The sequence below is a fragment of the Ambystoma mexicanum genome, chromosome 9 (genome assembly GCF_040938575.1).
Source record: "Ambystoma mexicanum isolate Mex_15411 chromosome 9, UKY_AmexF1_1, whole genome shotgun sequence".
Taxonomy (NCBI): Eukaryota; Metazoa; Chordata; class Amphibia; order Caudata; family Ambystomatidae; genus Ambystoma; species Ambystoma mexicanum.
This window is the reverse complement of record NC_090931.1, coordinates 540,778,149-540,799,763: the sequence shown is the minus strand read 5'-3', so window position 1 is coordinate 540,799,763 and position 21,615 is coordinate 540,778,149. Positions and strand designations below refer to the sequence as shown.

At 47.1% G+C, this 21,615-nt stretch overlaps 1 protein-coding gene across 1 annotated transcript in view; it reads left to right on the top strand.

Moving 5' to 3' along the window:
- LOC138488252 (uncharacterized) overlaps positions 1 to 21,615 on the top strand; it is a 2,582,589-nt gene that overhangs the window by 2,253,743 nt on the left and 307,231 nt on the right. The window contains exon 27 of the mRNA XM_069615092.1: positions 19,295 to 19,352. Within this exon, the coding sequence (XP_069471193.1) occupies positions 19,295 to 19,352 (58 nt within the window). The remainder of the gene's footprint in view (positions 1 to 19,294; positions 19,353 to 21,615) is intronic.

Genomic DNA, 21,615 nt, shown 5'->3' with positions numbered 1-21,615 from the left:
AATCTAGAAACAAGCCTGGGTTGGATACACAAGTGAAAAGGCAGAATATATGGGACAAGACAGCAGCAATCTGGAATGGAGTCTGGGTTTGGTACACAGGTGATCAGGCAGAATGACAGTGCAAGGCAGAGGCAATCCTGAAACAGGCTAGGTATAAGTATCCAGGAGGTCAGGCACAACATGTGTTCCAGTAACCAGGAATGACAGGACAACCCAAACGGAGGACTCATCAACAGATTTTGTTGAGCCTTGTTCCTTCTCTTGGTGAAATGTAGTTTGTTTCCCTATTCTCCATGTGAGGCACCGCTGTTTTTCGAGAATGGTGCCCATGGACCATTACCGCAGCTGCCCGGAACCATGACAGAATCCCATGGGAGACAAGAGAGAGGGGTACGGCATTAGGGCCCACAAAAATACAATTTAAATCCTTAGAAACGTCCTTGCGTGTCAAAGGGTTTTCTGTGCCATAGGTAACACAATGCATCTCCAAACCTACCCACCACGGGCAACAGGGAGAGAATTGATAATCTCCAACCCCAGATTATACAGGTTATTGGGGCAAGGCAAAATCACAGACCTTCCCACATAGTTCTAACACCCCACACTGGCTATGTGATCAGACATATTACCAGCCACTGTGTTGGTTAAATCTCACTGTAGATAGCTGCCTACCAATTTCCCCACTAACATGGGATTTTGGGGGGCAGGTTATACATAGCTCCACTTCACTGATTGAGGAGGGACTTATCTTCTAAAGAAATCTGTGTGGACCCCTCCTAATGAGAGGTAAAGGTGATGTCTGGAATGAATTGAGAATAAGGGTTAACACTCACTCCTATAGTCCAGGCAGTAGGACCTCATTCAGCAGGCCTCTTCTCTCTATCATGGCCATTGCTTGATATGCTGTTCAACAACACTGATTTGTTTGGTACCATGGCAGATGAAAGCTAGCAGAAATGTAAGGCCTCTGGTTAGTCTGAAAAATCTTTGGGTCTGTGGCCACTTCTACCTCCACCTCAGGATGAAGAAAGCTTAGCCCTTATTCCCTTTCACCAAAGGGTCGTCAGTTCTTGCAGAAGCATCAGCCTGAACAGTAGGGAAAACATCCTGTCTACTCTCCAAGCGCCAGTGCTGCTCCAAAGCCAACAACTCCTGCCTTATTACCTTCTGGTCCAGTATTTCAAAAAGCTGCTTTATTCTTTCTTACTGGATCATTATGAGTCTCCTGTGATGGCATGAGTCAACCTTTCAAGAGGCATGGCAGGAGATTACCTCAGAAAGATGAGTTTTACAGGTTGAAGACCAAGCATACTGCGTGTCCTTCTCGTCAAATCCTCCTAAGCCCCTTCCTTTTTCTTTGCCTCCTCCAAACCTTCTCCTATTTCAGGAAATACTTCACTTCTGTGGAAGGGAGCAGTGGTGCGTGTTCCAATAGAGGAAGTTGGGAAAAGCTTGTATTTCCAATTAATCCCTAGTTTCGAAGAAGGATGAAGGCCTCAGACCCATCCTAGTTCTGGTGCACCTTATCAAGCTCTACTGACAAGATTGTTTACAAATTGCCACAGTGGCGCAGCTCCATGAGGTCTTAGAGCTGGCTCATGTCTTTTGGATATTTTTACACCCCTATCCATCTTGTTTTGTGGTGGAATGCATTTACTGGTAGTTCTTCCTATTTGCATCACTAATGGAAGATTAACAAGGTTTGTAGCAGTGGTGGCTCTCTATCTGCATAGGAGGAGAGTGCACGTCTTCCCTACCGCGACTACTGGCTCTTATGAGCAGGGCAGCTGGGTCTGCTCTAGAGGATCTCAGGAAAATGTGGAAACACCTCTACAAGTTAGGTTTCTCTATCAACCTAAAGAAATCATTTCTGACCCCTCCAAATGCCTACAATTTACAGGAGCAGACTTGGATAAAGAATGAGGCATGACATTTCCTTATCCTTTGGGAGTGACTAGCACACAAACCACAGTATACCTTTTCAAACCAAACGTCAAACTCCTTCCTGGGTATTTCTTGAGGATGCTACAACTCATGGCGTCTGGGCGTCTGCATCTTCATAGTCCCAGAAGCAAGACTGTAGACTGCAGATGTTATCACTAAAGCAGCGTCTGAGGAGCCAGTGGTCTCAGTTCCATGGGGACATGAATGACCTATTTGTGATCGCCTGTCAGTTCTCCACTCCAAGCACTTTCTTCGGTGGGCACCCATGAGCAACCTCCTTCGGGGAGGGATTGGGGGGCATTCCAGCCGCTTTGGTCGTGACACACACTAGTAATGGACACATCTCTCTTAGGATGTGAAGCTCCTCTGAAGTATCTTTCAGTGAGCAGCTTGTGGAAAGGCCAAGAGATGTCCTTCCACGTCAGCTTGCTTGAACTCAGAGCAGTTAGTTTGGCAATGCAATCGTTCTTACCATCAATCAGTGGTTTGACTGCCCAGGTCCTCATGAACACCACTATTCTTCAGCATGGGGTCTGGCATGGATTCACATGCTCATAAATATTCCCCGTCAGGCTGGGAATCCTTGGTAAAGAAAAAATCAGTATCAGTTTCGTTTCTGATCTGTCTTTCTTAGTAGTAACCAATCACTGGTCTCTGGGTCATACCTCCCCAGCCAACGACTGCCCTCTCCTTAAGCCCCACCCCCGGCAGCCATCCTCAGATTTTTACCGCACGTTCAAGTGTTGGGAGTCATCGTGCTATAGCTCTCGAGCTTTTACTGCGTTTTCGCACTTTTTTCAAAGAGATTTTCTAATTTTTCGGTTAAATCGAGCCTTAAGCTCCACCGTTCTACTTCCCATCAACGGGGACCCGTTTCAGAATTTCCTACGCCTCTCAAGGGTGAAGTTTTCGTCGAGTTACGCTTCTTGGAGGATTCTAGAAGATCTGAGGCCTACCATGGACATGGCCCAGGACAAGGGAAGCTCGACGCCCAGATCCAAGCTGTTCAGGAACTGCCCTGGATGCGGGTTACAGAATGTTTTCAAGGAGGATGAGCATTCGAGATGTCTCTACTGCCTTCATGAGGACACGACGCACGTGGAGAAGGATTGTGCGTTCTGCAAGAACCTATCGGAACGGACCATGAGGGATCGTCGTTCCCGCCTCGCCAGCTGGCTGGAGAAGGGCCCAGCAGGTGAGAAGAAGAAAAGGTCCGATCAGTCTTCTAAGTCCTGTGAGGGCACCCTGGCCACGGGGGCCCAACAGAAGGCTAAGCACCGCAAGTCCGCGGGCACCGAGAGCGCCAAACGGTCAGGCTCTTCGCTGCCAGGCAGGGCGCGCCCTCCCCGGCACCATCGACCACGAGCCAATGCTCTGGTTCGGGGAAGAGGAAATCCGAGAACCCGGGTAAGCTTCTGGGGAAGCCCCGGTCGATCTTGAAGGATTCGGCCGAGGGGGAGCGAGGCGGTGACCCTCCCCCCAAGGTGAAGGCCTCAAGCGCGCCAAGGGTGGCGAAGGCCTTGATTCACCCGGCTAAGGCCTCTATCGAGGGAGTCCCGGCGGCCCTGGCGAAGCCTGGGGAGGCTACACCAGTGGAGGCGATCTCAGGGCCCAGAGTTTCCCTGCCACCGCAGAGGGAATCATCTTTCCAGCCCATCGACAAGACCCCCGTGAAGACCCCGGTGGAAAAAGAGGGGGGGGGCAGTGGCCATCACAGACATGGATTCAGCCTCTGAGGAGGAGCTGGTGGAAACCGTGAAGAACCTCGACAAGAGGTTCGAGAAGGTACGACCCCATGGGAGGGATCCCAAAGAGGTGGTTGAAGAAAGCGACGGTGGCGCTGACGAGGCCCCAGTGGAGGAGCAGCCATTCTTCCCATCGCAGCCATTGCCCGAGCCTCAGGACAACTCGGCGGCCATTCTGGTGGCAATCCAAACCTTATGCACGGAGATAAGGACGAGATTACCACGAACCCCGGCGGACGATCCAGAACCAGGCCCGTAGGGAAGCCCACCGAACTAGCGGAGGAGAGTTCATCCCTCCCTGCCCTTCATGCCCCCACAACCCGTGGAGCCCTCATCCCCCTCACCAGACCCCAGGGATGACACGGCGACGGATGACGACGGTGGTGACGACAGGACGGACCTTCCATCACCACTCCCTCGGGCTTCCCCGCCCGACAAAATTGGCTCCTTTCACGCCATGATCGCCATGGCATCCGAGCTCTTCCAGCTCTGCCCCGAGGAACAGAAGAAGGAGGGTTTCCTCTATCAACGGTGAGAGGCCAAGAGAAAGGCGGTCCTCGCGGTACCGTTACTCGACGATATCTGGGACGAGGGACTTGCGATCCTGAAGAACCCGTCCACGACGCCTGCCAAGAGGGACAGGTACGAGAAGTAGTACCGGGTCCCCGATGCCGCCCCTTTGTGCCTCAGGGCTCAACCTATGCCGAATTCGGTCGTCTCAGCGGCGGTCAAGAAGAAGACGGCGGGGGCGACAGCCTCAACCTCTACTTCCCCACCTGACGGCGAGGGTAAGAAATTGGATGCCATGGGGCGACGGGTCATCTCGTCGGCGGCGACGACAATTAAGGCGGCCAAAGCCTTAGCGATTGTGGCCCGTTACGACAGGGAGCTATGGTACAAGATAGCCCCCCTACTGGACTTCCTACCAGAGGGTGGAGGTCCTGGAGATTCTGCAGGAAGGTGAGGTGGCGTCGGACCACACCATAACGGTGGCAACGGACATTGCCGACACCGGGTTTTGCCAGTTAGGCAACGATGTTTGCTTTCAACGACGAGACTGGCTCAAGGCGACAGACTTCCGTCAGGACGTGCAGACAAGGGTTTTGGACATGCCGTTCGACAGCAACAACCTGTTTGGGAAAACAGTGGATGAGTCGCTGCAGGCCATCAAGGCCGACACAGAGACGGCCCGAGCCCTGGGAGTCCTTCAGCAATGACGGCCCTTTCGGAGCGCCGGAGGCAGACACGGGGCCTCCAAGGGATCAGGCGGTGGCTCCTCTATATACCGGCAGGCGGCCCGCTCCTCGTCCCAGGAGGCTACCAGAGATTGTGGCAAGCAAGGAGGATCTCGGCGTCGTCGCCAAGGAGGCCAAGGCGGCAAGGCCGCCTCCAGGCAAGATTGAACCGGCCGTAGCATCGGGCCCCCACCGAAGCACCCTAGTGGGAGGCCGGCTGGCGAAATTCGTCAACGTGTGGGAGTCACTGTCTCCACCAACATGATGCGTAGTGCAGAGATGACTGACTGGACTGGCCCACCTAGCTTCGTCTGCTTGACCCATAGAAGTAGTCTCCTAAAGGCAGAGAAAGGGAATTAGCCACCCGTGGAGTTGAGTAATAGCCCTTCACAAGGGTTGCTGGGCTTTCTCTGGGTAACATGATGCCTGCTTGCAGGGTTGCTGGACTTGGTCTGGATGCCCGGGGGTAGGCATCATGACAGCACTCCCCTCCCCCCCCCCCAAGGCCCCTCCTAAAGTCGTTCTTCCCCTTGGTCTTGGTTTGTGTGGGAAATTCCGGTAGAATCTTCTCACGAACCGAGGTGCATGAACGTGGTCACTAGGTTCCCATGACCTTTCTTGTGGTCCATAGCCTTTCCATTCGATTAAATAAAAAAGTTTTGACTTAACCATTTTGGAGTCCAGGATACTTTTAACTTCAAATTCGGGTTCCCCCGTCTACAAGGATGGGGTCAGGTGGCTTGGTTAGTCTTGTTCCAGGTTGTACTGGCTTCAGAAGCGACACATGGAAGACGGGGTGAATCCACATACTAGCAGGTAATTCCAATTTGACGGCCACCGGGTTGGTAATGGCCTTAATAGAGTAAGGTCCCAAATATCTAGGGTTAAAGGTCCGCGTTCCCTTTAAAGGTATGTGTTTTGTGGCCAACCAAACTTGATCCCCAATCTGGTATTTTGGAGCATCACTTCTATGCTGATCAGCATTTTTCTTGTATTTTTCTTTCGCTTGCTTCAAATGTTCAGTTGCTTCCTTAAAGGCTTGTGTAATAGTAGCGTGCAGATGGTTCACTGCGGGCATTTCTAAGTGTTGAGGTGAGTCAAGTTCTGAGGTTCGAGGATGGTGCTCGTATATGGTATAAAAGGGGCTTTGTCCAGTTCCAGAATGTACAGAGTTATTGTATGCGTATTCGGCAATCCATAGAATGTCCTTCCAATTACCTTCAGTCTGGTGTAACATACAACGCAGGTATTGTTCAAGAGTCCGGTTGGTCCTCTCTGTCTGACCATCGGTCTGGGGGTGTTGACTGGTTGATAACCTCACGTCGATTTGCGCCAATTGACAACATTTTTTCCAAAAATGTGAAATGAATTGACTGCCTCGGTCAGAGACCAATATGGAAGGAAATCCGTGTATGCGAACAATGTTTTCGAGGAACTCCTTGGCCAGGATTGAAGCAGAAGGTAATGCCTTTAAAGGAATAAAGTGGGCCATCTTGGAAAAATGATCCACAATAACTAGAATGGTGTTAAATCCATTACATGGAGGTAGGTCTGTAATAAAGTCTAACGATAAGGTGTGCCATGGTGTAGGCGGGATATCCAAAGGTTGTAAAAGTCCAGCTGTTTTTTTCTTCTGACTTTTGTTTTGGGCACAAATGCCACAAGACATTACAAATGATTTTACGTCTTTTCGCCAGGTGGGCCACCAGAATTGTCTCTTAATTTTATCTTCAGTCTTTGCGATACCTGGGTGCCCTTCCATCAGGGTGTCATGACAATTGGAGATGACTAGTTCTTGTAGTTCCTTGTGTGGCAGAAATAGTCGCCCTTGATAATAAGGTAGATCATTGATGACTGAGTAGTCCGGGCCTTTCTTTACCCAGTCCTGCAGGGCTGTTGGACCGAAGAGTTGTTGGATCTTTACCTGAATATCCTCTAGTGTCTGTAGAGTAGTTATGCCAAGAATTCTTTGTTCTGAAATTATAGGTACCGCTTCTGGGTTCACATATGCTTCTCCCATCCCTATTCGGGATAAGGCGTCTGCCTTGCCATTTTTGCAGCCTGGTCGATAAGTGATCACGAAATCGAACTTGGCAAAGAACAATGCCCATCGAAGTTGGCGTGACGATTGGGCCTTGGCTGTTTTTAAATACTGCAGGTTCCGGTGATCGGTGATTACAGTAAAGGTATGCCTGGCACCGAGAAGATAGTGCCGCCAAGCCTTGAAGGCGGATTTGATGGCTAATAACTCTTTATCAGTAACCGCATAGTTTAACTCGGGTGCCGAAAACTTTCTGGACCAAAATTCTACTGGGTGAAGTGGACCCGTTTCAGGATCCTTCTGGGACAGGACAGCTCCCATGGCTAAACTGGATGCATCAGTTTCAACTATGTATGGACGTTTAGGGCGTGGATGCTTTAATACAGGTGCAGACGTGAATTTCGCTTTCAACTCTTGCAAGGCGTTTTCAGCTTCTTCAGTCCACAAGAAGCGTTTTTTTTTCGCAAGAGTGCTGTGATAGGGTGTACAACATGTGAGAAATCCGGAATGAATCTGCGGTAGAAATTAGCAAATCCGAGCATGCTTTGTACTCCTTTAACTGAACTGGGTGATGGCCACTTGAGAATTGTGTCCACCTTTCGAGAGTCCATTCGGACTCCTTTTGGAGTCAGGATGCATCCAAGGAATTCAACTTCCGTAGCATGAAAAACGCATTTTTCCAATTTTGCATACAACTTCTGCTGGCGTAGTTTCTCTAGGACTGCACGAACGTGCTTCACATGGTCTGATTCTGAAGAGGAGTACACTAGAATATCGTCTATGTATACGACAGCACAGACGTCAATGAGTTCACGAAGGACATCGTTCATAAAATACTGGAAGGCTGCTGGTGCATTGCACAACCCGAAGGGCATCACCTGGTATTCAAATAACCCATACTTAGTGCGAAAAGCAGTCTTCCATTTGTCGCCTTTCTTCACACGTACCAGATGATATGCCCCTCGGGGATCTAATTTAGTGTAGATGCAAGCGTCCTTTACTTGGTCTAGTAATTCGGGGATCAGAGGCAATGGGTATCGGTTCTTAACTGTGATCTGATTCAATGCGCGGTAGTATATGCACGTTCTGAGGTCACCTTCCTTTTTTGGCACAAAGAACAAAGCTGAAGATGCAGGGGACATTGATGGACGAATGAAGCCATTGGCAAGATATTGGTCCAAGTATTGTCGTAGGTGAAGGTTTTCAGGTTCAGTAAGGGCGTAGATCCTACTACATGGAGGTTGTGCACCGGGTATGATATCGATTTGACAATCGTATGATCTGTGAGGTGGTAAGGTGTTTGCCTGTTCTTTTTGGAAAACATCCTGGAATTCTTGATATTCCTGAGGTAACTGCACGACTGGAGTAGCGACTGCGGCCAGGCCTTCGTTCAAGGTTTTTTTCGGGTAACAAGTATGTGCACAATCCGGGAAGGTAATTCTCTTCCCTCGCCAATCAATACAAGGATTATGTGTTTCCAACAAAGGTATCCCCAGTATTATTTGGAACTGCGGGGCTTTGATTAAATCAAACACAATAGTCTCTCGATGTCCATCCTGACCCAATAGTGTCATCTCTGCGGTGGAATGAGTTACAGTCCCAGAGGCAATTTCAGTTCCATCGACTGTGGTGATGACATCCGAAGTGGTCTTTCTGCAGAGTGGTAGATTCATCCTAGAAGCCAATTCGTGGTCCACATAGTTTCCTATGGCCCAGCTATCAATGTATGCCCTTACTGCGTGCATACGTGATGGTTGCCTTGGATTTATAAGGACCATTGATATGATAATGTGCAAGGTCTGAGTATCCTCCTTCAAGCTCGGCAAGCGGACCTCTACGCTTGTCGGGCGTGGTCGTTTCCCGAGTCAGACTCCATATGGCTTTTTTCAGCAGCTCCTACCACTTTCTTGGGTGGTTTTACAGGGCAATCCCGTAGAAAATGTCCCGAAGTTCCATAGTATAGACACAATTGCATTTGCCGTATCCTTTCTCTTTCCTTCTGAGTCAAGGGTCCTTTAACCCCTCTGACTTGCATGGGTTCTGAGGCATCTGCTCCTTTGGGGGTAGTGTTGGGTTTAACCAACACCCGGTTCTCGAACTTGGCTCGGTCGGCCTTTCTGTTCTGAAGTCTGTGATCTAACTGGACCACTAAGTCTATATATTCAGTACAGTCTTCAGGTGGGTTCACAACTTGAGCCAAAACATCTTTGAGTTCTCCTCGAAGTCCTCGATGAAATAACGTAATCCGTTTTACCTCAGGCCATCCAGTTTCCACCACCAATCTATTGAAGGTTGTGATGTAGGTTAAAAGGTCCTGGTTACCCTGTCGTGGGGACAAAAGTTTGTTATCCAGGGCCTGTCCTTGGAAGTGCTGGGCAAATAGTCTTTCCATGCTCATTTGAAAACCCTGAAAATCCCAAAGAATAGGGTCATCCTGATTGACTAGTGGAATTGACCAATCCGCTGCACTGCCGCTGAGAGGAGATAATACAAAGGCTACTTTGGCTTGATCATTTGGAAAGGCTCCAGGTCTGCATAAAAAGTGCAAGCGGCATTGGTTCATAAACACGGCAAACTTTTTCGGGTCCCCAGCAAAACGTTCCGGCGGGGCTGAAGGAATGCTCCCTGGTAGAACCACTTGCACAGGATTGCTCGATGAAACAGGAGTTGAATTCCCCCCGAGTCTAGGTAATGGTGTTTGCCCAGCTTGGTTTTGCAATAATTGTCTAGCAAGATCATCAGTGCGTTCCTTAGAAACAAACAGTTCTCTCCTGAGGGTATTAGTTTCTTGACGAGCGGCATCTACTTCAGCCCTAAGTTCCCCTAATAATAGGGCCAATTGGTCAGTTTCTGAGGTCTCCATGACACCCGGGTGAGGATTTGTAGAAAGGCTTCGCGTTCTGTTATGCTCATCTGGTTCCCACAGGGGTGTCGGGCAAAACTGGACAGCCACGGTCTCCACCAACGTGATGCGTAGTGCAGAGATGACTGACTGGACTGGCCCACCTAGCTTTGTCTGCTTGACCCGTAGAAGTAGTCTCCTAAAGGCAGAGAAAGGGAATTAGCCACCCGTGGAGTTGAGTAATAGCCCATCACAAGGGTTGCTGGGCTTTCTCTGGGTAACATGATGCCCGCTTCCGGGGTTGCTGGACTTGGTCTGGATGCCCGGGGTAGGCATCATGACACTGCATTCCTCCCGTGGCCAGGAAGGAAAATCACGTCCCTCAACTGCTGTTGGACGTAAAGGCAATGCTCAAGAAAGGTGCCATCGAGCTCGTCCCCAAGAGGCTCTGGGGCTCCGGAGTATACTCAAGATACTTCCTCGTCAGAAAGAAGACAGGCGGTTGGCACCCCATCCTGGACCTACGTCGGTTGAACAAATACATCAAGGCACAGAAGTTCAGGATGGTCACTCTCCAGCACGTGCTGGGACAGCTGGAGGAGGGCGACTTCCTATCGTCGTTGGACCTGGAGGATGCTTACTTCCACATCCCCATCCTAAAAGGACACCGAAAGTTCCTCAGATTCGTAGTCCAAGGATGCCACTACCAATTCAGAGCTCTGCTATTCGGACTGAAGTCGGCACCCAGAGTGTTCACCAAGTGCCTAGCACCAGTGGTGCAGGGGATCCACGTCTACCCCTACCTGGACGACTGGCTCTTCCGTGCAAGGACAATAGAACTCGCCGTCGAGCACACGGCGAAGACCGTGCGCTTACTCACGGAGCTGGGTTTCTCCATCAACTACCCGAAATCCCATTTGGTTCCGTCTCAGGTGGCACTGTTTCTGGGAATGAAGCTCGATACATTGGAACGATTGGCGTCTCTGTCGGAGGAAAGGACGAAGGCCATCTTGGGCAAGGTGCAGCTCCTGCTAGCCACAGACGTGGCCAGGGTGAGATCAATCAGTTCCCTCCTCGGAATGATGTCCTCATGCATCTATCTAGTGCGCCTGTGCAGGCTACGGATGCATCCTCTACAGGAATTCCTCGATGCCCGCTGGATGCAAGCGGCGGGCAGCTTCGAAAACAAGATCCGTCGGGTTTTCCGTCGGGCGATACAGTGGTGGGGCACCCGTGCACACCTCACGGCGGGCATGGACTTCCAGACCCGGCACATCAGGAGACGGTGGTGACGGACGCCACCCTGGAGGGATGGGGTGCGCACACCGGAGATCTCCACGCAAGAGGCCTTTGGCTCCCGGAGGAGAGGTCCCTCCACATCAACATCTTGGAGCTCCGCGCCGTGTTCTGGGCGCTCAAGCCGTTCCTCCCGTCCCTCAAGGCCATGAGGATCTTCACCGACAACACCACCACGATGTTCTACATCCAGAAGCAGGGAGGCACCAAATCCCCAGCCCTATCCAAGGAGGCCCAGGATCTGTGGCACTGGGCCGTCGCCCAGGGGATGTTTCTGGTTCCCTTCCATCTGGCAGGAATAAAAAAAACACCATCGCCAACTCACTCAGCAGGGAGCTGCGCTCGTGCCACGAGTGGGAACTACGCCAGGATCAAGTGGATCTGCTCTTCCACCAATGGGCAAACCCCAGATCGACCTGTTCACGACGGCGACAAACTCCAAGTGCCGGGGGTTCGCCAGCAGGTTTCCCCAGCCGATGAGCATGGGCGATGCTTTCTCGTTCCCCTGGGACGGCCTGTTCCTGCATGTGTTTCCTCCGTTGCAGCTGCTGCTTTGACTCATCAGCCAGCTCAAGAGGTCCCAGTACAGGATGATCCTCGTCGCACTGGCGTGGCCGAGACAGATCTGGTTCCCGGACCTTCTGGACCTCTCAGCGTCCCCACCAGTCAAGCTGCCGACGGACGCAGATCTTCTCTCCAGAGAGGGAGGCGCCATTCTTCATCACGACCCAGAGTCGCTGAACTTGCAGGCCTGGCTCCTGCAGCACTAGAGTTTGGAGGGTACGATATCCCGGCTGACTGCAGAGAGGTTCTTGCAAAGGCCAGGGCGTCCTCAACTCTCAAGTGCTACGGACATAAGTGGAAGAGGTTCTCTGTCTGGTGCCGTGCAGAAGATCACCCTTTACGGATTACGGCACCTCAAGTGCTACCACACCTACTGTCGCTGGCCAAAGCTGGACTAGCTCACGCTTCCATCAAGATACATCTGGCAGTGATCTCCCGATACACCAGAACTGCAGGACGGCCGTCCTTGTGGTCTCATCGACTGGTGAAGGAATTTATAAAGGCACTGATCCGATCGTTCCCGCCGGTGAAGGCTCCAGCCCCGGCGTGGGAGCTCAACGTGGTGCTGACTAGGCTCATGGGGCTGCCATTCGAGAATTTGCATTCGGCTCCGTTGAAGTTCCTGTCGTGGAATACAGCGTTCCTTGTGGCCATCACCTCTGCACGACGCGTGGGAGAGATTCAGGCCCTATCCTGCAAGCCTCCATACTTGACTTTTCACGATACGAGGGTGGTGCCGAGGACGCACCCCTCTTTCATGCCCAAGGTGCCGTCGGACTTCCATCTTAACGAGCCCTTGGTGTTGCCAGTTTTCTTTCCGTCTACTTCATCGCCGGCCAAGAGGGCTTTGCACTCGCTTGATGTAGCTAGAGCGCTTAAGTTCTACATGGACCGAAAGAAGAGTTTTCTGAAGACAACACAGCTGTTTCTGAACTTTGGACCTGTGAACCAAGGGAAGGCTCTCTCATAGGCTTCCATTTCCAGATGGCTCTCCGGCTGCATCATGCACTGTCATCGGTTGGCCAACCGACGGTTGCCTGGCCGTCCGAGAGCCCAATCGACCAGAGCGATCGCTGCTACTACGGCGTTCTTGTCTGGTGTGCCCCTGCTGGACAGCTGCAGGGCTGCTACATGGAGGTCGATGCACACCTTCACGAGATTCTACTGCGTCGACTGGGATTCCATGGAGGTGTCCAGAGTCGGCCAAGCAGTGCTGCGCAACCTGTTCGCCTGAAGGTGGGCCTGGTGAGGAGGTAAGAGTTGCTTAATGTTGAGTTTATGTAATGCTTAATGTTCAGCCTTTTGCCAACTCCCGTGGTTGTGCATGTGTGTACTGCTATGTATTCTTATATTCATGAGCATGTGAATCCATGCCAGACCCCATGATGGAGAAGGAACAAGTTACTTACCTGTAACTGTTGTTCTCCAGCATGGGCCTGGCATGGATTCACATGCGAACCCTCCCTCCTTCCTCTCTGCGGCTCTTCACTTGGTCATACTGCCACTTTACGTGCTACCAAATCTGAGGATGGCTGCCGGGGGAGAGGCTTAGGGAGAGGGCAGTCATTGGCTGGGGGCAGTATGACCCAGAGACCAGCGATTGGTTACTACTAGGAAAGACAGATCAGAAACGAAACTGATACTAATTTTTACTTTACCGAGGATTCCCAGCCTGACGACGGGGAATATTCATGAGCATGTGAATCCATGCCAGACCCATGCTGGAGAACAACAGTTACAGGTAAGTAACTTGTTCCTTGTGCACTACATCAACAAGAGGGGCAATCTGGGATTTCTCAAACTGTGCAGAGAGAGCATGCTTCTTCAGTTCTGGGTGTTTGAGAATAAGGTGAATTTGATGGCGTCGTAACAAACCCTGGCAGAGTGAGCACTCACATGAATATGCTGATTCGGCTAACAAGGAATTCACGTGATTGGGAGTTGAATGGATGGATTGGAAAGCAGATCTTCCTTAAGTGGGGGTTGGTGTACCCCACATTGACCTTTTCATCCCCAGCTCAAACAAGAAGTGCAAGACCACCTTCTCCTGGGAGTTTCCTTCAGAGGGTTCCATGGGTGACGCACTGGTGATTCCCTGGGAGTTTGACCTAGTGTACACATTCCCTTCATTTCTGCTGATTGCTCTGATGCTGATGAAATTCTGGATCGCTCGAATCTGGGCACGGAGGACCTGGTATCCAGTCATGTTGGACATGCTGCTCTGTCCTGCTTGGAGTGAAGATCTATTAATGCGAGCTTGCGGCAGTGGGTGTCATCCCTATGCCGAGACTTTGAACCATCATCAACATACATGCTTTATTCAACAATTAGTCATTAGCAATACATCATAACACACAATAACATCACATAAATAAAACTTGATGTATCTAAAATGTACAACGATCACATTATCTTACAAAAATGACAGTTCATTTGATAGATAACATAGCAATTCATCGTAAATAGGATTACAATAAAGAATCCATAAAAGCACAATGAATAATATTATAAAATTAATTTAAAATCATGACCTTAAAAGGATACTTTGGTCTGCCAAAATTTGTTAGGGTGAACCCCCCAGTTCCTATTTTATATATGTTACCGTTCGGCTCCGTAGCAGCCATGCACGATGTACAAATCTTGCTACAAAAAAATACATCATTGATATTGTTAATTGACTGACAGTAAGACTGCCTCCGTAGGGCTAGTAGTACAAGCTTTCCTAAATAATGGTAGCAAATACTGTCTTCTCAAATCAGTAAATTTAACACAAAACAGCAAGAAATGCATTGTAAACTCAGAGCTCAGGTTACAAAGCAGGCAGCTTTGGGAAGATTGCCCTTTCCAGCAACTCATAAATTTAGTGGTCTTAAGGGTACCTGTTCTTAACTCCAAAAACCGTCTATATGCATAGACCAGCGTTATTAGATCTAAATAGCTCTCAAAACCTTGCTTGGTTTTAAGGCTCAAATTATTATAACTCTGAACCTTCATGCTAGGCTATTTACAGGTTGAGTTACAAGGATTAGGATATTTCTGAGGAGGTTCTTAGTGTGATGCTCCCTCTCTGCTTGTCGCTGGATCAGGTTCACAGGTTGATGCAAGCATAGAGTAACCACAAAGGAGAGTTTAAAGGCAATTACCTCCCGTTTATGCCCAATTATTGTAACACTCAAAAAACAGAAGGCAAAATAATTATAAAGTTATTCCTGTGGCTAGGTCCCTAGCCGGACACTTAAATGACCCTATCTGTGAATAATCTCGTGCCAAGTGAATCTGGGCCCGAGTTGGTGCTGTTGGGACAACTACAAATGGTGTTGAGATCTTATCCCTATTCTCTCTAAAACACTTTCCTGGTGTCTAATACGTGCACACAGAGTGGAGGTCAATTCTTTTATGTTTAATTTGTCGCCCCCAAGGTGTGTGTCTTATCATAAAAACAAAACAACTGATTCTATGGACGGTTGCCAATAGAAAAGGATTTAGAAAAAAGGGGAAAAAAACTGTATTTTTCGCCAACCCAAAGATAGGTGAAACAATACGTGTGGATAACAATTTCAATTTCTTTTAACAAGCCCTCTATTTTCTTTGTAAGGGAATTGAGGTCTGGGTTATCCACCAGACCAATTCAACAGTCAACCGGTTTCAGCGGGATTCTCATGTAGCCGCTTTCTTCAGGACGAATACTTTTTTCCAATTCTTGTATTCTCAACACTATCTTCAGCACTGTGAAGTATTAGAGGATGTCTTCTAGGGTCCAAAACTGGATAGGGTAAATAATTCCTGATCCTATATGGACAAAGACAAGAGAGACAGTGGGGCTAGTATCAGTCTCAAGTACTATCAAAGTCTATTAAAAATGAAGAATACAGGTGATTCTACCAACTCGAAATAATGTTTTTCATACCTCTGTGGCAGAGTCCCAGAATCTGTAATGCGCTGTATGTCTCGAATGGTTTCTACTGCAGCTAGATGTCTTAGCTGTTGACTCTTATGTGGGGAGAGACTGATACTAGCCCCACTGTCTCTCTTGTCTTTGTCCATATAGGATCAGGAATTATTTACCCTATCCAGTTTTGGACCCTAGAAGACATCCTCTAATACTTCACAGCGCTGAAGATAGTGTTGAGAATATAAGAATTGGAAAAAAGTATTCGTCCTGAAGAAAGCGGCTACTTGAGAATCCCACTGAAACCGGTTGAATGTTGAATTGGTCTGGTGGATAACCCAGACCTCAATTCCCTTACAAAGAAAATAGAGGGCTTGTTAAAAGAAATTGAAATTGTTATCCACACGTATTGTTTCACCTATCTTTGGGTTGGCGAAAAATACAGTTTTTTTCCCCCTTTTTTAAAATCCTTTTCTATTGGCAACTGTCCATAGAATCAGTTGTTTTGTTTTTATGATAAGACACACACCTTGGGGGCGACAAATTAAACATAAAAGAATCGACCTCCACTCTCTGTGCACGTATTAGACACCAGGAAAGTGTTTTAGAGAGAATAGGGATAAGATCTCAACACCATTTGTAGTCGGCCCAGCAGCACCAACTAGGGCCCAGATTCACTTGGCATGAGATTATTCACAGATAGGGTCATTTAAGTTTTCGGCTAGGGACCTAGCCACAGGAATAACTTTATAATTATTTTGCCTTCTGATGCAAGCATAGACCTTGATTTTTATGTTCTGCTCCTCCAGTACAGTTCTCGATTCCTGTTCTCTTTAGGGAGATTTGCCCTTAACATTGTCAATGTGCAAAGATTACCTGGTGTTGCTTTCCATTTATAAGAGGACAACCGAACAGGGTTCATATTTTGCTGTTCCCATGGTTCTCCAGTTTATTAAGCGTCTTGCAAATGTTTTCCCTCCTAAGCCATTGTGGGTTCTTCTCAGGATTCCAATTTGGTCCTGACCTTCCTCATAATGGCTCAGATTGAGCCTATTTATTCTTGTCCCTTGAGGCTTCTTTTACATTTAAGTTGGCCTTTTGATTACCCATTACTTCAGCAAGAAGAGTATCTGAATTACTTTGTATTTCCATTCCTTTTCTGCAGTTTGCTTAAGACAGTCACCTTTCGGAGCATACCATCTTTTCTTTTGAAGGTAGTTTCTGTGTTTCACCTTTTACCAAAAATACAACCTCCACTGTTTTTCCCACATGCTCACACATATAAGACGGAGGAATGATTCCGCAGTCGTGAAGCTATAAGAGCCTTTGAATTCTATCTTTCAAAAATGAAGGAGTTTCAGCTCAGTTACCAGCTATTTCGGATGCTAAGAATGGAAAAGATACCGCAAAACAAACCATGTTTAGATGGATGGTGCTTTGCTTCAGAACGTGCTATGAACCAAACCACAAGTAAGTTGTGGAAAGTCTTCTTGCTCCCACTACAAGGGACCAGGTTTCCTCAAACATTTTACAGAGGGTTGTTCCTGTTCTAGACCTTTGTCAGGTGGTAACATTGGCTTCTCTGCAAACCATCACTAAGCACTGTCATTTTGATTTCTTTGCTGGTGAGGATTCTAGAGTAGGATGGTAGTTTCTGCAGAATTTCCTGTTCGAGCTCACCCTACTCCAACTTCCGTTTGTCTAGGGCATGGCTTTGGGAGTCTTTCAGAAGATGGGGACTCTTTAGGAAGAATATACCCATTAGAAGAACTAATTAGAAGAACTACATTTCTACCTTTTCTACCTTAAGTAGTTTTCTTTCTCATGGATGTGATGCCTCCTCCCACAGATTCCTTGCTGTTTGTAATTCCGTAATTGAAATGTTTACAAATGGACTCTAATAACTATATTTTTGACAGTTCTGCTGTTCCTTGCAGTTGTGGGGAACAGGGCTGAAACTGAAGGAAAATTTCACATTTGGCTTTGAGTAGAAGTATGGATGACAGCATTTCCAGCATGTAACGCTGCAGAGAAGACGTGAATGACCATACTGCGAGCTGCACGGTGCAACCTGGTGGCTGTAGAAATCTTTCCAGAGCTGGCTACGTCAGGGGAGTATTTTGGAAGATGAGGCATCTGTGGGAGGAATCATTGTATCCATCATAAAGATCTTTACCAAAGGTAATTTGCTCTTTTACACCCCAACAATAGGCAAGTACTCACAAAAGAAAAATTGCGTGTAAAATTACTCTGAACGCACAAATAGAAATAAGCTAACGCATACCAGAGGAGCTTGTCCGTCCTCTGTTTCCACCCAGCCCACAGATATGTTGGGATCATTGGTGCCAGCAGAGCGGTGCCACGTATGTAACTCTAATAGTTATTTCCTGAACTTAAAAGGAACTTTAAGGTAAACATGCTTGTTTTATTTTGCACAAATTGCTAGGGGCAGAGAAGTAGGAATTACAAACAAATCTATTTTAGAGTTACATCAATATTGACTTGCTTAAAAATACTGCCATTGAGAACGTACATTTCTGTTTTATTCCCTAAAAAATTATTTTACTTACAACTTTCAAAATCTTGCCACGAGCCCCGATTCTTGTGTGTCAAATCTCCATCTTTTGCAGCACTTTCATTATAAATTGGAACAAATCGCACAGTCACAAAAAAAGTTTGCTTTATTTGATACTCGTTTTTAAAGGAGAAATGCATCCGATGTTTTTTTTGTCCCCATTAAATAATGTTATTTAAAAATTGCCACTGCCGTACCTTTGACCCCAATATTCTTTGGGTGGGATACTTTCAATTTTAAGTGTTAAAACAGGAATATTTTGAAAAAGGACAAAATCTCTTTTGGAGGATTCCTTCTCTAATCTCCAAAACAGTAAGTACCATCTCAGGATGAAAAGAAGCTCCCGGGAGGTGTTTGCAACCTATCCTGGAACATGCTTGCCCTGATAGCGCACACAGGAAGTCCTGCCTTCAAGAAGTGGGTAGGATCCCAGGAGAGCAGGGCCATCTTTTGTAGAGCATCGCTTCCTGATCTGAAATCTCACTTAGGAAATCTAGCTTTCAGGAGGGAAGTGCTTGGTGGCCACCTTTTTGTGCCTCCTTAAATAAAATGCTGGCATGAAGAAGGGGACTTGTCACCGCTGCTCAGGGGCTACCTCTTTCAGCGGAACCCTGCTTTGGTATGTTCTGAAAGAGATCCTGACATGAGGAAGAGGGTGCTTCCCTTGAGAGCTGGCACTTCCTTTTGCAGAGCATACCTGCTCCCTCATGCAGAATGTCCCACCTTCAGAAAGCTACCGCTGAGAAGAACAAGGCATGGCACTTTAACAAGAATAACTATCTTCCACAGCGCAAAAGAAATGTCCAGGAGAGGTGAGTAGAGCGGGTAACTTCATGCCAAACAATGTTGGTATTGACAATGAATTTTACCAAAGAGATGGACTCTGAAAAATCTTTAACGCAAACTCTTTGGTACAAAATGAAAAGTAACTTTGCTTGTGAAATTACAATAAACGTTAACATGGTAGTTGAATACTCGACTTCACCATAAATATAACTAATTATAATGCTGGTACATTATTTGAGGTAATTTTGTCTGATGAGCTTGCTGACTAATAAATAGCAAGGTTCTGCACTGATATGTCTGTAAACAGTATAAGAAGCCCAAGCACATTTATGTTTTCTTTATGACACCTATCTGCATCTTTCACTTTTTCATTGCAGGCGATATGTGAAGAGTGGTATCCACAGTGCACCACTGTTTCAAGGCAGCCCCACACCAGTAAGTATAGATAAATAAAAGCTTGCACTATGTTTGTCAAACTCGTATAGTTGTTGAAATGCAATTATAGAATGCTGTAATCCTTCGTTTTCCAAGTGCTTTGTACTTTTTAGAGTTTCTGTGTCAAATAGCTGTTGTGGGTGGCGGTTCTATTCCACATAGTGTATTTATTTTTGGATGATTTCAGATTCACCACAAACCACTAACCTTATACTTTGTCGCCGTAAAGGTGTGTTTCTATTCTTTGCTGGTTTTATATATTAGGTTTGGTTCTGACTGTTTGAAGCATGGGAGGACACTATAAACACTGGGTGCTGCAATGAGAATGTTCACCCCTGTGTTGTTATCCCCCTGCATGGAGGGGGTTCAGCCTGGTATGTGGGGGGTATGTGGTAGGGTTTAAGGTTTCATCTTTTAGGGGGAATGTAAGAGTATTTCTAGGATCTATGAGCTTTTCCAGACTTTTTATTGGCAAAATACACTTTTGCCGATTTATTTTGGTCCAATTTGTTTTTTATGGCAAAATACACAGGGAAATACCCTGCACCCTACCTCCTGCCACCTCACCCCTCTTACCTCCATTTACCATCTGCATTTTTGCTGAAAAAGTGGTAAACAATGCAGCAGTATTTCTGCAAATGTGTGAAATACCATATTTCTATGTAGAATTGTATTTTGCCCCTTTTTCACTCTGTATACTTAAGTTTTTAGTCCAATCACCTGCTCTTTTCTCTCTGAAACTACAAAAACTAGGCCACTATCTTGTGGCGTCGGTCTGCCAACGGGAAAAAGTAACAGTCTGGGGCAAAGGTATACTATAACACAAAGAAGGGGGGGACTGTTACATGGAGAGGTAAGTCACTAGATCAGATCCTTCAAATCAAGTGTCCTAGTGCCACCCAATTGACTTGAATTCATATCTTCTCATATGTCAACCAAAAATTGTGTCATATCTTATTTTCAACACAATACAACAAAATCATATAGTGTGCAAAAGCATATAAATACGAATATATATGTAGAACAAAACAAAAAAGTCAAGAAAATTCCTTTTTTTATAGACAAAATCATTTGTGAGCGAGAGAAAACAAACATAATTTTACATTTTGCTTGAAACAAATATATGAGCATCATCGGCTATAATTGGCCGTTATTAGTACAAAAAATTATAAATTTGCACATAGCATAAAGCTTATGTCTACTGGAACTATTCCTTTACTAATTAAGCAGGAAGTTTCTTGAACCCAAGCATTGTTGTACATTCAAATGAAAAAACAGGGGGTCAAAGATGGAGAGAAAAAGATAAATCAGTCCTCTTTAGTTTTCCAGAGCCAAGAAGATTCTTGAACTGGAATCGGGTCTGCCAACGTGGGAGGGGGCAAGCAAGGGGAAAATCCTTCAACAGTTCGGACCCGTTATTGCTGGTGGCCCAAACATGTGTTCGAATCTAGTACAAGGATCTTCAGTCCCCTCTCATAACTATAGGTTTCGGAGGTATGAACATGTACGTTCCAATCCTTGATCAGGAAGATCCGCCTTCATCACGCAGTGGTAAACAGGACCCTTATAAAATATCCAAGTACCAGGCATGTGATGCAAGAGGAAGAGTACACATTGTAATGCGAGTCTGCTGATGCAGAGATGTGGAGACGTCATGCACGGCCAGCAGCTATGAACAGTCTAAGGTACCTTGGTTACAGGAGAAAAGTTGTTGCACAGTGATCGCCTGCTTTGATTCACGCCTCGTCTCAAGTGGAACCAGAAATGTGAGCGGGCACGGGCTGCTCTCACTGCAAAGCACCTTCAATGCTCCAAAGACTGTCTCTACCCGGAAAAAAGAGAAGCCGCGGATCTTCCGGTGCCCCACTTCCACTCCCCGAAGACCTCTCATCCAGGTAATCCGCCCGCACTGGTCCAGCTCCAGAAACTGGATCCAAAAGCGATGGCTGTGTCCTGGCCACCTGGATGACAGATCCCCGGGGACTAGCAGGTGAGACACCTTCAGGTTTCGCACAATGCATACAGCAGATAAAAATTAACTCAATCCCTTTTCCAAAGAAGTAACTGAAACTTCACATTGTGCTCTTTTTGTTATTGCTCTAGGCCATGTTAAGCAATCCACGCAAGACAAATGGCCCAACATAGAAAGATTTTTCCTTGGACCTTAGTATATATGAAATCAATACCTGCTCTAAAGCATTTTTGCAAATGTTAAAACGTCAATACGCTGCCATTTATTTCTCCCAAAATAAAACCTTTTTTA